Consider the following 16,806-nt stretch of genomic DNA (forward strand, 5'->3'; position numbering starts at 1 on the left):
AGCTGAGGGAGCCACAACGTTTATGTCCTTCTGACCAATGGGTGCTTATCTCGCAAGGCTGTTTGTCTCTACCAATCATGAGGTGGGCGCCACGGCCCGCTGGATGGCCAGTCACTGACTGCAATGCAGCCACAGGAGGGGCGCACAAAGCACATGTGGACCGGACATTTTAGGACACTGCCTTGTCCTGGCTCTGATCTAGTTCAGATGTGGAGTTCACCTCCGCTTCCGGTTCCCCAGTTGAGGTTGTGTGTCGTCAGAGCTCGTCCACGTCAATCAAAGTTAAGTTTTTTTTTTTTCTTAAAGTTAAATATTTTGTTTTGCTGTGTATGTGTCTACTGTGTTTCTGGTTCAATCGTGTTTTGCATTTCGTGCACAATTCTGTATTAGTCAGTCAGTTTGGACGTACCGGGTACGTGTTTGGGGCCTGGTTAGCCTCGAGGCCTGCGATCGTTCGATCTCTCTCTGGATTTTTTTTCTCACCCCCTACTTTCCCTCTAACCTCTTACCTTTGTTAGATGTCTTAAATACAAAAATAACAAGTCAGGAGACGACGATGGTTCACGAGCGAGCGGTATTCAATGACAAAGAATGAATGAATGAATGAATGAATGAAAAATTAATGATCGTTTTAAGGCCATTTTCCCCGCTAGAGCGGGGGTTAGCCTTGCGGGCCCCATGACAGGCAATGTTTTTATGGCCGGATGCCCTTCCTGACGCCAACCCTTAGTCGCCTCTTACGATGTGCAGGGATATGGTGTACCTATTCTAAACCGGGATACACACCAGAACCGGGATACATACACAAAGGACAGACTATAACCAAAACAGGCCCAGACAGGCCAGGCCCGGAAATGTCAAAACGAAGGTTACTGACCTTGAAATGAGATAAAAAATAATGTATAATCAGTTATGAGGTTAGTTAGCTACACAATACGGAAAATTCGGTGGAAAATGAAATGAAAAAACAAAAAAAAAGGGAAAAATCGAGCCCCGTGGGGCTACACACATGACATTGGCCTAACCAAATATCGAAACCCCTGTCAGATTCCACCAAACCACTCGGAGAAGATGTAGCTTGAACTCGATTACCCCCTAAAAAGACATCTTTTTCGGGCGTGGCTCCGCCCATAATGGGCGCAATACGCCCACTCTAGGCAGGACACAACTAGATCATGATATCAACCTCCCACCCCAAGTTTCATCAATATCAGATGATATCATCGGGTGGTTATGCTGCAGACAGACACACACACAGACACACACACACACACACAGACAGACGCACACACATGACGAATATAGTGGTCACTTGATAACTCGTGAACCAAAATAAAAATAATCACCTTCTTTCCTCGCGGTCTCCACTACCCCGCCTACGTACACTTGTTGAACCAACGGTTTTGCTTTAAAATGTTTAAACTCCCCCCTACCATGTTGTATTCATTTGTATACTACAACTCGGTTTTTTTCTTCCTGTTCAAAAGGCTGCAATCAATTTGCTCATTAAATCTTTCCACTCACTTTCATTCCACCCCTCCTCAAACGTTCTCAAAAAGATCTCTGATTTAAATATCTCAAGAAACACGGTCTGTAACAAATGTTCGATTTTCTTTAATCTTTCAAAACGTTCATATCTCCCCCCTCACCCCTGCCCTTCAAAACTCGCAACTCACCCCTGCCCTTCAAAACTCACAACTCACCCTCTTCTAATCTCCCCCTCACTCCTCACTCCTCCCCCTCAAATTTCCCCTCACCACTCCCCTCAAATTTCCCCCCTCAGCCCTCCCCCATCACCCCTCCCCTCAAATCTCTCCCCTCACCCCTCCCCCTCATATCAACTCCTCACCCCTCCCCTCCACTTAACATGGTTAAGGGAGGAAGGAACATCAGAACATCAGCCTATCTGAACTGTAATTTGCCCTAACTCTAATCTAATGTGAACTCCAATTTCCAAGTGGGCTATGCAACAGACAATTTCACTCAAAACATAGATTAATACAGGAAATGATGCTAAACCCTACACGAGCACACAGACTATACTAAAGCCTTAATTCTGTCTCTGACCCCCCCATATCCCCCACCCCTGCCGCACCCTATTCATATACATATATATACATATACAGTCCAGTCAATCGAACAAATTTTATTGCTCAACCCCCACTAATTGCAATATAAATTTTTTCACTGCTATGCAATTTAGAAATACCCCCTTAGCACCATACTAAAAGTATACTAAAACAGATTTGGTGGAAAGGCGTCAAATTTGCATAATATGCAAATTAGCTGCCGCCATTGAAAAAATTACATAATTTCCACTGTAACTTTGTATCTAAGCATCCAATCATAGCAAATGAAGTGTTTAGACCCATTTTTTCACGGTTGATGATTATGAAAAGTTTATTTCTGGACAAATTGTATGCATACAATTCAATGAATGCATACAATGTCTGCATACAATTCTGCCTCTCTATCTCACCCTCTCTCTGTTCTTTTCACCCTCTCTTTTACTCAAGGTCATCTGCCAGCATCTTGGAAATCAGCAAACATTACCGCTTTACACAAAAAAGGTGCAAAAACAGATCCTTGCAACGACAGACCAATCAGCCTGATTCCAATTATCAGCAAAGTCATGGAATCCATCATTGCTTCGGATATCAAATCCTTCCCCTTCTCCAATGGCTTAGTCTCTGATCATCAATGTGGATTCAGACCAGGTCATTCTACTCTGGACATGTTGCTTCTGCTGTCTCAACAATAGATGGAGGTCCTCAATGCCAAACAGGAAATCAGAGCTGTCTCACTTGACATATCACTTGCCTTCGATACTGTCTGGCACCCAGCTCTGCTCACCAAACTCTCCTCCTATGGTATCCATGGAAATCTCCACTCATGGCTTGCGGACTTCCTCTCTGGTCGTAGGCAACGTGTGGCCCTGAATGGATTTCTCTCATCTCCCCTGCCTGTTCTGGCTGGAGTTCCCCAAGGTAGTGTTCTGGGGCCTGTGCTATTTCTGGTCCTCATCAATGATCTCTCCGACTCTCTGGAAAACCCTCTCTATCTCTTTGCTGATGACTCCACTATCTGCCGCTCTATTCCTCATCCCTCAGATCGGCAGTCTGCAGCCTCCTCACTCTCTGCAGACCTGGACAAAATCACAGACTGGTCAAAAAAATGGAACATGTCTTTCAATCCTGACAAATCTCACACTCTTCCAATGTCTCTCCGAAAGGATCGACTGGAAAACCCTCCCATCTACTTTCTCAACAATCCGCTCCAAGAAGTTCTGTCGCTCAAGCTTTTGGGTCTCACTATCTGCCATGATCTTTCTTGGGAAAACCACATTTCCAAGCTGGCCTCCAAAGCCAGTCGACGACTGAGCATCCTCCGTCGTGCGAAATCCTTCCTTGGCACACCTGAGCTCCTCACCACATACAAGACTTTCATCCACAGCTCAATGGAATACTGTTCCCCCCTCTGGGCTGGTGCTCCTGCCTCACACCTAGCTCGGCTTCACGCTGTTGAAACCAAAGCTTTCAGAATCATTGGAATCTCCTGCGATGAAGTTAACTCCGAGGGCCTTTCACTCACTCACCGCAGGCAGGTTGGTGGTCTCTCTGTCTTCTACCGACTCCTCTCCGACCTTGCTCCCCCAGCTCTCTCTGTGCTCTGTCCCCCCAATATTCCTTCAGGTCGCACAAGATCTGCCTGCAACCCTCTTATGGTTAAACTGCCAAAATCTGGGCTCTCTGCTCACCTTCACTCTTTTATTCCCCTTTTCTCCCGCCTCTGGAACAAACTCCCCCACTCCCTTCAATCCCACTCCTCCCTCCAGGTCTTTCAAACAGCTGTCCACCACCATCTCTTATCTTCCCCCATCCAAAAACTTGATCTTTTCTACCCCCGCTAATTCAACCCAGATACACTTTTTTTTTTTTTTGGGGAAATTCCAACTTCTTTCCTGGAAGTCCTTGCAGTGTTCATATGTTTTATACCTCTCCCACCTCCCCCCAAGCCCTCCCCCTCCCACATTTCTCTCGATGTCCCTGCTCTCAAATGTTGTGTTTGTGTCCCCCCTCTCTCCCCATCTTGTCTACCGCTCCCCTTATTTTTTGTTTTATGTGTCGGTTTCACTTTTTGTGTGATTAATGTTAGCTCTTTCACGAGCCTCAATCTTGTATACAAAAAAAAAAAAAAAAATGAAGTATGAAAATTAGATGCCGCCATTATTTTTTTTTAATTCGATTTTCTGCAATAACTTTGTATTCCAGCATCCAATCATGGTAAATGAAGTGTCTAGACCCATCTTTTCATGGTCATTGGATATGATTAGCACATTTCTGGATTAATTATATGCATACAATACACCAAAGGCTAATCCCCGCTCCAGCAGGGAAAATAGCCTTAAAATGCCTGTTGTTGTTGTTGTTGTTGTTGTTGTTGTTGTTGTTGTTGTTGTATACAATTATGCAAAAAATCAAATTAGCTATCCTCATTATATGAAACTGCTATCAATTTGAAAACTGCTATGAGCATGTTTTCGATTCTGTTGCAGAGTACCATATCTAAGGGGTTTGTCGTGTGACGGATGAACATTGACAACAGCATTTTCTACTATTACAAGAGTTTAGCGGTTTTGATTTTTTTGTAAAATTGATTTTTTTCCAAATGGCAGCAGCTAATTTGCATATAATGCGAATTTGACACCTTTCCACCAAATATATTTTGGTATACTTTATGTATGTTGTTTATGGTATATTTGTGAAATGCACTGCAGTGAAAATTTCTTTGTTGCAATTAGTGGTGGGTCAAGCCACTACCTTGACTGGACTAATATATATATATATATATATATTCACCAAACATACCATACCAAACTCAGGATTATCACCAATTTAATTCTCCAAGAACATGTAATTCTTGTCGGCGTGTTCGGTTCGGTCAATAATGACATATATACAGTGCCCTGCACATGTGCACCATGTCATAGCTTTTGTCCACTGGGTCGCATGACATTCTCCACAGAGGTTAAAGGGAATGTCCACTCTCCAGAGAGCACAGAGCACACCATGTCCAGGTGGTAAGCTGCAATCTTACCAAAGTAGGAAGCAAAACTTTATTCAAACCATGTCATCGACATTCGTGTTGAATCAGGAAAACTTTGCCCCGTGTCCCCCACCCCTGCCAAGTGTCCCCCACCCCCCTGAGTTAACACTTGGTGGAAGCACCTTTGGCAGGAATTACAGCCGAGTCTGTTGGGATAGGTCTTTACCGATTTTGCACACGTTGATTCGGCAATATTTGCCCATTCTTCTGAACAAATCTGTTCAAGCTCAGTCAAGTTGCATGTGGAGCGTTGATGGACAGCAATCTTCAAGTCATGCCACAGATTTCCGATTGGATTTAGGTCGGGGCTCTGTCTGCACCGCTCAAGGACATTTCTCTTTTTGTTCCTCAGCCACTCCAGTGTAGCTTTGCCTGTTTGATTCGGGTCGTTGTCATACTGAAAGGTGAACTTCTGTCCCAATTTCAGCTTTCTTGCAGAGGGCAGCAGGTTTTTCTCTGGGATTTTTCTGTATTTTGCTCCATCCATTTTCCCTTCCATCCTGACAAGTGCCCCAGTCCCTGCTGATGTGAAACATCCCCATAGCATGATGCTGCCACCACCATGCTTCACAGTAGGGATGGTGTTCTTTGGATGATGTGCTGTTTGCACCAAAGTTAACATTTTTCATTTCGGCCAAAAATTTCCATCTTGCTTTTGTCAGACCACAAAACCTTTTGCCGCATGGATTTTGAATCTCCGGAGTGGTTTTTTGCATACCTCAAACAGGACTGAAGGTGGGCTTTTTGAGGAATGGCTTCCTTCTTGCCACCCTACTGTACAGGCCAGACTTGTGGAGTACTTGGGATATTGTTGTCACGTGCACACAGTGACCAGTCTTTGCCATAAAGGCCTGTAGCTCCTTCAAAGTTGCCATTGGCCTCTTGGTGGCCACTCTGATCAATCTCCTCCTTGCTTGGTCATCCAGTTTGGAGGGACGGCCTGATCTAGGCAGGGTCTTTGTGGTACCATACACCTTCCACTTCTTAATGATTGTCTTGACTGTGCTCCAAGGGATATCCAAGGCCTTTGAAATATTTTTATACCCTTCCCCTGATCTGTGCCTTTCCACAACTTTATCCCGGAGATCTTTTGAAAGCTCCTTGGTGCTCCTGGTTGAGTCTTTCCTGTGAAATACACTACCCAGCAGAGGAAACCTACTGGAACAGCTGATTTTATTCTGAAATAATCAGAATCATGACAATTTAACACAGGTGGAGGCCAATTAACTCGGTGTGTGATTTAAAGGTGATTGGTTACACCTGAGCTAATTTACAGTTGCTATTATAAGGGGAGGTGGACACTTATCCAACCAAGATATTCTAGGTTTGTATTTTTAATTAATTTTCTGAAATTTGTAAAATTTGTTTTCACTTGGAGTTTGTGGGCTACGATGTGTAAATAAAGGTGAATAAGTCTAATTGAATGCAATTTTATTACAGGCTATAAGGCAAGAAAAGGTGAAAAATTTGATAGGGGGTGAAGACTTTCTATATGCACTGTACATGTTCAAGTTGGTACACTGGATATGAAAGTAAATTTCACATAAATTTATTTTTGGCTTTGAACAAAACAAAAAATGTCCGCTGTATAAAAATTAAAAAAAATTTAAAAACACCTTTAGAGGCCATTTTTTCCCCGCAAGCGGGGGTTGGCCTTTTTCGGGGACCGTGGTTGTTGTTGTTGTTCGGTCCCCTTTTTGAAGCAATGTTTTACGGCCGGATGCCCTTCCTGCCGCCAACCCTTTTTGATCGCCTTTTTTTACGACTGCCTTTATGCATGTTAACTGCCTTTAATTAGTTTGAAATTTACTTAAAAGGATCCCCACCTGATCCCTAATCTCTTACATCTTTCCCACAAGTTATGGAGGGGATGGAGGGAGTATTAGGGTTTGAGGTTTACCCTTAAATTTCCCCGGCTAAATGAGGCAGAAAGGCGTGGCGTCACAAGATGGCGCCACTGTCACCCAGTGCTCACTGGGCAGTTACGTCACTTCCCCCAAAAGTCACCGGCTGTTTCTCTGAACTAAAGTCCAGTGTTGTCCAATGTCACTGTCTGCATGTAACAGCCTGGGCAAAGTACCAGCTCACATTGCTTGTTCTTTTGTCTGCAGGCACAAAGAATGCTGTTCCTCGAGTGACAGGTGGAGCCATTTGTTACAAGGGACAATGTCCTTGGCAGGTAAACAAGGAATAGAGAGGGACATGGATATTCTAGATAGACTATGAGGATAAATAGCATCATTGTAGTCAATAGCACATAGCTTAACAAGACACTGCACAATATAAAAAAGTTCTGAAGCCATTTTTATGCCTCCGCCCCAGAAGGTGGCCAGAGGCATTATGTTTTCGGGTTGTCCGTCCGTCCGTCCGTACGGGCTAAACCTCGTCTTTCTCAGCAACCACATGTCCGAGTGAGACGAAACTTTCAGGGTAGGAGTGACACCCATGCAGAATGTTTTTATGATCATTGTGACGTCATGGGTCATGTGGTATGGCAGCCATCTTGGATTAAACGCAAATAATTAAAAAAATATTTCTCAGAAACCGCTGAATAGAAAAATTTGAAACTTGGCACGTTGCCAAGTACTCCCAATAGGGAATGAAAGCAAATTAATGATAGGTGAAGTGGTATACCAGCCATAAATGTTTTAATCGAATTCCTTATGCTAAAATTTTGAAATTGCATGCACATGATCTATGACCCATTTGTATTAAAATATTAAATTTATGACATTATAGGTCACATGGTTTGGCAGCCATATTGGATTTAACCTGAAACCTTTAAAAAACATCTTCTCCTAAACCACCAAATCGATTGACTCGAAACTTTACGTGTGTCATTGACTAGACATGGAGATTAAAAGTTTATCACAACAACGTCATCGATCACATGGTGTGGCAGCCATATTGGATTGAAGAAAAATATTAAATAATTATATCTCTGAAACCGCTTACCCTATCAGTGCGAAATTTTACAAATGTCATCTAACACCATTGCTGCATACAGTTTGAAAATGATGACATCACGTGGTTTGGCAGCCATCTGGGATAGAAAAACAAACCTTATCCGATCAACACAAAACTTCACAAACATCATCCCTTTCCCATACATATTCAGATTGTACATTTCTGAAGGTCATATGTCATGGTTTGGCAGCCATATTAGCTTGAAACACAATATTTAAAAAAAATCCCTTCTCTGAAACCACTTCACTGATCGATGTGAAACCTGTCCTGTCTGATGAAAATGTGATACTTGAAAATAGCTGAAGAGATTTAAATCACACTTGTTTACTTTTAGGACAGTGAACGAGGGCATCTACCCATTGTCACGGGCAGGGACTATGTGGAGGCATATTGGCGACAAAGTGGCATTGCTCTAGTTTTTTGTATGCATAGTCGAAGCTCCTCAAAGAGCTAGTACACTGCATGGATTAAGACGTAAGCATCATAAGCCAAAAAGGGAGAGTAAAGAGGGGGAGATGGGGAAACACCAACAGCAGTGTTGAAGGCCAAGATAGAGGGAGACTTGGACAAAAAATGGGGGTCCAAGTGAGGATTGGGGGCAGGAGAGGATGCATGGGGTGGGCAACATGGATACAGAAGGAAACTCTTGGGAAGGCAATCTGGAAATTTGGATGGAGGAGGGATGGGGTTAGTGGGTGGAAGGCAGGGGGGAGGGGTGGGTGTTCGATGGTAGAAAAGGTCATGGTTTTGGATTGTGGACGGTCTGAGATGGTGGCGAACAGCTGTCATAAAGACCGAGAGGGAAGAGTGAAATTGAAGAGAATGTGGAAGTTGATTCCCCAGCTGAGAAAATGGAGGAACAAAATCTTGGGGAAACAAAGCATGGAAAGAGCAGAGGGTACAAGACCAGAAAGAGGGAGGTAGAAGACAGAGGGACCACCAACCTGTCTGCGATGGCGAGGTGGTGGGCCCATTGAATCAGCTTCATTGTGGGAGATCCCAATGATCTTAAAGGCTTTGGTTTCTATGTCGTCAAGCTGGGAAAGATATGAGGCAGGGGAGCCAGCCCAGAGGGGAGAGCAGTACTCCATAAAGCTGCGGATTAAGGCCTTGTAGGTGGATATGAGTTCAGGTATTCCAAGGTAGGACTTTGTATGGTAGAGGATGGCTGGCTTTGGAGGCCAACTTTGAAATGTGGTTTTCTTAAGAAAGATCATGGCTCATAGTGAGACCCAGGAGTTTGAATGACTAAACTTCTTCAAGAGGATTGTTAAGAAAGTTGATCGGAGGGTTTTCCAGGTGGTCCTTATCGAGAGAGTGAGAGTTTGAGATTTGTCAGGATTTAAAGACATATTCCAAGTGTTTGACCATCTTGTGATTTTGTCAAGGTCTAAAGAGAGGGGAAGTGGCTGGAGCCCGTCTGTCTGAAGGATGAGGGATTTCACGGCAGAGAGGTTGAGCAAATAGATAAAGGGGATTTTCCAGAGAGTCAGAGGGATCATTGATGAAGATCAGGAATAGAACCCAGGACCTTTAGCCCCCACCTCGAGTGGCTTTTAAGGCTTTGTGGTGGGCGATATCTCATTAAAAAATTAAATAAAAAAGGACTCGGCCCAGATCACTGCCTTTGGGCACTCCAGCCTTGATAGGGAGAGCAGATGAAAGGATTCTGTTGAGTGCCACACCTTGACTACGAGAGTAGAGGAAGTCAGTAAGCCATGTGTGAAGTTGGCCTTGGATGCCATACTGCCATAGGCAGAGAGTTTGGGGAGTAAGGAGGGATGCCAGGACAGTAATGTATCAAAAGCACGAGATATGTCCAGGGAGACGCCCCTGATCTCATGTCTGATATTGAGGGCCCCCATCCATTTTTAGGTGAGTATAAGCAGCATGCCCAAGGTGACCTGGTCAGCAGTGACCTGGTCTGAATTTAAATTGGTGATCTGAGATGAGGTTGTTGGAGAAAAGAAAGGATTTCATATCAACTGCGATGATGGATTTCATGACCTTGCTGATGTTTGGAAGTAAGCTGATAGGTCTGTAGTTAAGGGGGATACGTTTTTGCCCCTTGATGTCATGCACTGATGTTGACTGATTTCCAAGCAGATGGAAGATGACCTGAAGCAAATTATAGGGCGAGAAGGGAAGAGCAGCAGAGCAGGTTTTTAGGACATGTGAGCTGATGCCGTCCGGTCCAGTTGCAGAATCAGAGTTGAGGGTTGAAATAACCTTTTCGAACTTCTCAGGTGCACAGTGGAAGACACAGAGTCCTTGAAATTTTCTGATTTTCCGATTTACTTGAAATTTGAAGAGGATTTGCATATCTGATCACTGAATGCAACAACCAAGTATTTTTGAGGTCAACATAGGCCAAAAGGTCAACATCGGCCAAGTTTCTAAAATCCTCAATTTTCATCCATTAACTCGACATTTGAAGAGGATTTGCATATCTGGTCACTAAATTCAACCGCCAAGTATTTTTGAGGTCAACATAGGCCAAAAGGTCAACATAGGCAAAAAGGTCAACATAGGCCAAGTTTCTAAAATCCTCAATTTTCATCTGATTGGCTTTATATTTTATGAGGATTTGCGTACCACGTCACTTAATTCAACCACCAAGTATTTTTGAGGTGGTCACTGAATTCATGCATCACCATGCATAGGCCAAAAGGTCAACATAGGCCAGATTTCTAAAGTCCTCAATTTTAATTTGATTAACTTGAAATTTGAAGAGGATTTGCCTATCTGGACACTGAATTCAACCACCAAGTATTTTTGAGGTCAACATAGGCCAAAAGGTCAACATAGGCAAAAAGGTCAACATAGGCCAAGTTTCTAAAATCCTCAATTTTCATCTGATTGGCTTTATATTTTATGAGGATTTGCGTACCACGTCACTTAATTCAACCACCAAGTATTTTTGAGGTGGTCACTGAATTCATGCATCACCATGCATAGGCCAAAAGGTCAACATAGGCCAGATTTCTAAAGTCCTCAATTTTAATTTGATTAACTTGAAATTTGAAGAGGATTTGCCTATCTGGACACTGAATTCAACCACCAAGTATTTTTGAGGTCAACATAGGCCAAAAGGTCAACATAGGCCAAAAGGTCAACATAGGCCAAGTTTCTAAAATCCTCAATTTTCATCCATTAACTTGACATTTGAAGAGGATTTGCATATCTGGTCACTGAATTCAACCCCCAACTATTTTTGAGGTGGTCACTGAATTCATGCATCACCATGCATAGGCCAAAAGATCAACATAGGCCAGATTTCTAAAGTCCTCAATTTTCATTTGATTAACTTGAAATTTGAAGAGGATTTGCCTATCTGGACACTTAATTCAACCGCCAAGTATTTTTGAGGTCAACATAGGCCAACAACTTATTTTAGGGATTTCGCAAGTATCGTGCTATGCACGACATATTTCTTGTTTATCTGTTTGTATGCCTATCTGTGGACAGGATATCTCAAAAAGTTGTAGACGGATTTGGACGAAACTTGGTGGTCAGGTTGGTTAGACGACAAGAACAAGCCAATACGATTTTGGTTCCGGTCCGTGTCCAGATCCGGCCTATCAGCGGGATACAAAATGTAAACTGTTCAGCCTGGCGGAGGTATACGCTTTACCAAGTTCCGCTCTAGTTTTTGTAATAATCAAATGTTATTGTTTTGGTTCTGTTCTACACACCGCACGTATTCTTTCTCCGATAACTCTTATTTACTGCTCATGTTGACTTGAATCACACATACGATGTGCTGTTTTGTGTAAACATTGCAGGTGCTGCTGAGACACAACAGGGGGGCTTACTGTGGTGGAGTACTCATCTCCAGAGAGTGGGTACTCACGGCGGCGCACTGCGTTCGAGACAAGTCCAAGACCGTTTCAGTCCGTCTTGGTCAGTACCGTAACAGGTATCTGAATTAAGAAATGCCCATTGACCCTACTCCCTTCATCAAATCCTTTACAGTTTATCCTTTTTCTCCACCTGCCATGACCAACAGGTGAACACAACCTTCTTGCTCACGAAGACACGGAGGAAAATATTGCGGTGTCCAAGGTCCTGGTTCATTCCATGTACAACGAGTACACCTACGACAACGACATTGCATTACTTAAACTGAGCAAGGTGGCGCTGTTAAGCCGTTACATCGTGCCCATTTGTTTGCCCGACCCACTGCACCCGCTGCCCGTGGATTCGATGCTCGTGGTCAGTGGTTGGGGGTCCACAACGTCACGCCGAGGGAGCATCGGGCGCACAGTGGATGCCACTCATAGCTTAACTACCGGGATCATTAACCCTCCTAATCCTGTGTTTAATAGGACCAGCTTGGCTAACCTGACTGTGAATACCACCAGTGTGAAAAGCGGAGTAGTTAATAGCAGCAGTATCACAAAGCATGGGGTTAATATCACCGGTTTGGATAAAAATGCGGTTAGCACCAACAGTACTGATGGGCACGTGGGTGTCACTACCAATAGCTCCATCGGCAGTGTCAGTGCGGTTCTTGAGGAGGGAATCGCTCGTGGGCGTGCGCACTTCCGGTTGGCCTCCAAGCTTCGTTATGCACACGTCCCTCTGGTGTCATTTCGACGATGCTCCCGCGGGTCACGCTACGTGGTCACCCGGAACATGCTGTGCGCCGGGGGTGGTCATGCGGGCAAGGACGCGTGCTCGGGGGACAGCGGTGGTCCACTCACGGTGGAGAAGAAAGGCGTCTGGTACCTGGCCGGCCTTGTAAGCTGGGGCGAGGGCTGTGCTAGGCCCGGAAAGTATGGCATGTATACCAAAGTGAGCCGGTACCTGACTTGGATTCAGGCCAACATGGCACAAGATGGCTGCTCTGGAGTCGATGATGACAAATTGCTGGTTCCCTAAGGGTCCAATCAAATTGCTGGTTCCCTAAGGGTCCAATCAAATTGCTGGTTCCCTAAGGGTCAAACCAACCTGATCACACTTATCCTAATCCTCTATCATTTCTTTAACTCTTAGCGACTGATCTGTCGGTCACAAATAAAATGTAGAAAGGACGGTGCAGCTGGAGTTTGTTTTTGATGCATCCACCGACAAATTCGCCCGAGGCATTGTGTTTTCGGGGTGTCCGTCCGTCCGTCCGTCCGTACGGGCTAAACCTCGTTTTTCTCAGCAACCACATGTCTGAGTGAGGCGAAACTTTCAGGATCGGAGTGACACCCATGCAGAATGTTTTTTATGGTATTTGTGACGTCATAGGTCACGTGGTATGGCAGCCATCTTAGATTAAACGCAAATAATTTTTAAAATATTTCTCAGAAACCGCTGAATGGCACAATTTGAAACTTGGCACATGGTCAAGTACTCCCAATGGGGAATAAAAGCATGATAATGATGACATCATAGGTGGAGTGGAATACCAGCCAAAAAAGTTTATTTTTAAAAAATCCCTTCTCTGAAACCGCTTCACCGATCGATGTGAAACCCGTCATGGCTGGTGAAAATGTGATACTTGAAAACAGCTGAAGGGATTTAAATCAAACGTGTTTATTTTTAGGACAGTGCACGAGGGCATCTACCTGTTGTGGGACTATGCGGAGGCATATTGGCGACACAGTCGCATTGCTCTAGTTTAATCATGCATCATTTTTGTTTCGTCGTTAGATCCGCAAGTCGTCCTGTGAAGTTATCATCATGCTCGGTCGTGCTTTCGCTGTGCGTTTCATTTATCCTCGACGAACATTTACATGAACCAGCTTCACTGCTCAACTAATCAAACCAGAAGTAAGAGATATTCGCTATCATTATGACCATATTTTACAGACTGGAGAAGATTCCACCAAAAATGATGTGATACTCGATATCCATTGAAAATGATGTGGATCACAGCTACCCGCTCCCATTCATCGGTTCTTAAAAACATTCTTCTTGCAATTCTGAGCCTGATCATCTTGACTCTCACGAAGATGTCGTGCTGTTTGCAAACATCTTCCTTGTCAGATGGCTAATCTAACCAAAGTAGTGTGCTTCACTCTGGATTCCATGATTCTCCATGGAAATAGTATCACCTAAGGTCACCTGGTCTGGAAGGATGGCCTAGAGGTTCACACTGGCCTCTGAGCCTTCTAGAATTGGGTTTCTTGGGTTTGAATTTCACCCCAACCACAAACTGTCTTCCTGGTATATCGCAAGTAGAGCGAGGTGTCGATGCTTTTGGCGACCATGGGATGGACGTTAAACTGGGCGTCCCATCTACCGGCATTAGTTGGCGGACGTTACAGATCCCACGGTGTCCTTCGAGAAAATTAGGTGAGCTATCGCTGGCACCCTGAACAAATTCGAAATTCCTACCCGAACCCACAGGGGGCACTGCATCAGCAGCACAACCGTACCTTATGGTGTGCCGAGCGGATCGCACGGTGTGGGTCGCAGTGTTGTCCTGCGTGATTTATGGGCCTGATTAAAGAGTCAAATTCGGTTCGGACTATGCTGGGCCAATGGGGGAAAAGACGTACTCGAACAGGTTTGAAAGGAAACAAAATGTACACGTTTTATTTACAAATCACAGAAAAAGGACGAGAGCAGACTTAACAATTCTTACCTAGCCTAAATCCCGACAGGTGCCTTCACACACAGACAGGGGATGAATTGCACAGGTTAACAGGGAATGCATTGCACTCGCACCGAGCAACGTGCAGCCGCGGACTTGGGTGCACCCGCTTCCGCGCGCAGCTCACGGCCCGTTCAAGACGCGCAGCTTGGATGAAGGAAGGTCCGAAGGACGAACCGCCGCTTCGAAGTCAGCACGAACGACGATCCGTCGGGGAACGACTCACCGCAGGCGAGGACCCAACTCGGATGAAGCACCACCTTGTTTTTTGTGTTTTGTGTGTCGGTTTGACTTTTTGTGTGATTAATGTTAGCTCTTTCACGAGCCTCGATCTTGTATACAAAAAAAACCGGTAATGTTTGCTGATTTCCAAGATGCTGGCAGATGACCTTGAGCAAAAGATAGGGTGAAAAGAACAGAGAGAGGGTGAGATAGAGTGGCAGAGCAGGATTTTAGGACCCGTGGGCTGATGCCGTCTGGTCCAGTTGCAGAATCAGAGTCGACGTTTGACAAAAACTCCTCCACCTTGTCAGGAGAGCAGGACACAGAGTCCTGGAGCAGTTGGGTTCGACTGGGAAAGGTGGGAACAGAGAGAGATGGGTTTGGGACACAAGATTTTGAGGCAAACACAGAGTTGAGGCATTCGGCTTTGTCACATGCGGTGTCAACTGTGCAGCCATTTGAGGTACGGGAGGGGATGGAGGGGGAACAAACACCAGGAATGGATTTGACCAGACGCCACCAGGATTTGGAGGAAGGAGACAGGTTTGAGAGTTCATTCTTGAGTGAGGAGAGATAGTGCTTCCTGGCACTCCTGACGGTAGACACACACTTGTTTCGAGCTTGGTGGAAGGAACTGAGATTGCCTTCAGTTGGATTTGCCTTCCAAGAGGCAAAGGCAAGTTGTTTCAGGGCAACTGCCTCACCACAAGATTCAGTGTACCATGGACGGGAGGAAGGGTGAGACAACTGAAGACGAGATGGCATAAATCTGTGCATGAGAGAGAGCAATTTGCTTTGGCAGAATTCCCAGGAAGAATTGATGTCAGAGGCAGTCGAGATGGAGGACCAGTCCAGATGATTGATGGCTGCTTGCAGACCGTGCCAGTCGGCCTGAGTGAAATGCCAGACTCGTCGGCGCTGAGGGTGGGGTGGTTTGGGGGATAATTGTCCTGATAAAAACTTTGGATGACAATATTATGTGGAATCTCTATTTAAAGTCAGGGAATCCCCGCTCCGTTTACACAAGAGTGGATCAAATGGTAAGTCAATCACTTCCTGCGTGATCGACGTAACGGTTTCTTCCGGGTGCCAAGGCTCAAAGATACTGCGTCTTCTGGTCCTGTTAGGGGTAAAATCCAAAATATTAACCCTATCCCACAAAGGTGTGTGCCCTTAATTAAGACCGTGTTTGCCAATAGCAGATCTGTTGGGATAATTACATTTATGTGAGGTGATTGACTTACCGTTAGCATTTGATCCACTCTTGTATAAATGGAGCGGGGATTCCCTGGCTTTAAATAGAGATTCCACATAATATTGCCATCCAAGGTTTTTATCAGGACGATTCCCCCAAACCAACCACCCCTCCCCCCACTCCCCCCCCCCCTTCTTTGTTTCTCCCCACCTCTTTACCGCATATGGCGGTGTTGATATTGATACCATTACAGATTATTTTGTGCTTTCATCTCACTAACTAATAGGGTTACACTAACTTATGATCACCTGCTAATAAAAGTTTTACCGATTTTTCCGGAGTGTAGCTAAACATTTGGGTTATAATCCAGTTTTATTTACGTTATGGTTTTGAACCGTTATGGGTCCTGATGTTAATTTATGGAGGTCATGAAGATCACATGATCAGAAGTGTCAAAATGGCCGACTGTCATTTTTTGGGAAAATCACGTAAACTCCTTCAAAAGTCTTCTTCTGCAAACCCACTCGTCAGAATGCTATCAAATTTGGGTTACAACATTAGGACAGGGTCCAGATAAGCTACAGGCCCAGTTGTCCTATTTTTGTATACAAAATTAACACCCATGGAAGAGCAACGGGACAGAGGGTAGAGGGCAATATATGGAGGTGAGGCAGTGGGACAACACGTTTCCCAATAAGTTGGAAGAACAGGAGAAAGAACATGGAAG

At 44.6% G+C, this 16,806-nt stretch overlaps 1 protein-coding gene across 1 annotated transcript in view; it reads left to right on the forward strand.

The window, feature by feature from the left end:
* LOC137427686 (coagulation factor VII) overlaps nucleotides 1-13,114 on the forward strand; it is a 52,283-nt gene extending 39,169 nt beyond the window's left edge. Inside the window, exons 7-9 of the mRNA XM_068117342.2 lie at nucleotides 7,218-7,285; nucleotides 11,859-11,976; nucleotides 12,083-13,114. Of these exons, the coding sequence (XP_067973443.2) occupies nucleotides 7,218-7,285; nucleotides 11,859-11,976; nucleotides 12,083-12,957 (1,061 nt within the window). The 3' untranslated portion in view covers nucleotides 12,958-13,114. The remainder of the gene's footprint in view (nucleotides 1-7,217; nucleotides 7,286-11,858; nucleotides 11,977-12,082) is intronic.
* Nucleotides 13,115-16,806: the final 3,692 nt, after the last annotated feature.

The sequence above is a fragment of the Myxine glutinosa genome, chromosome 5, assembly GCF_964187855.1.
Source record: "Myxine glutinosa chromosome 5, kmMyxGlut1.1, whole genome shotgun sequence".
Taxonomy (NCBI): Eukaryota; Metazoa; Chordata; class Myxini; order Myxiniformes; family Myxinidae; genus Myxine; species Myxine glutinosa.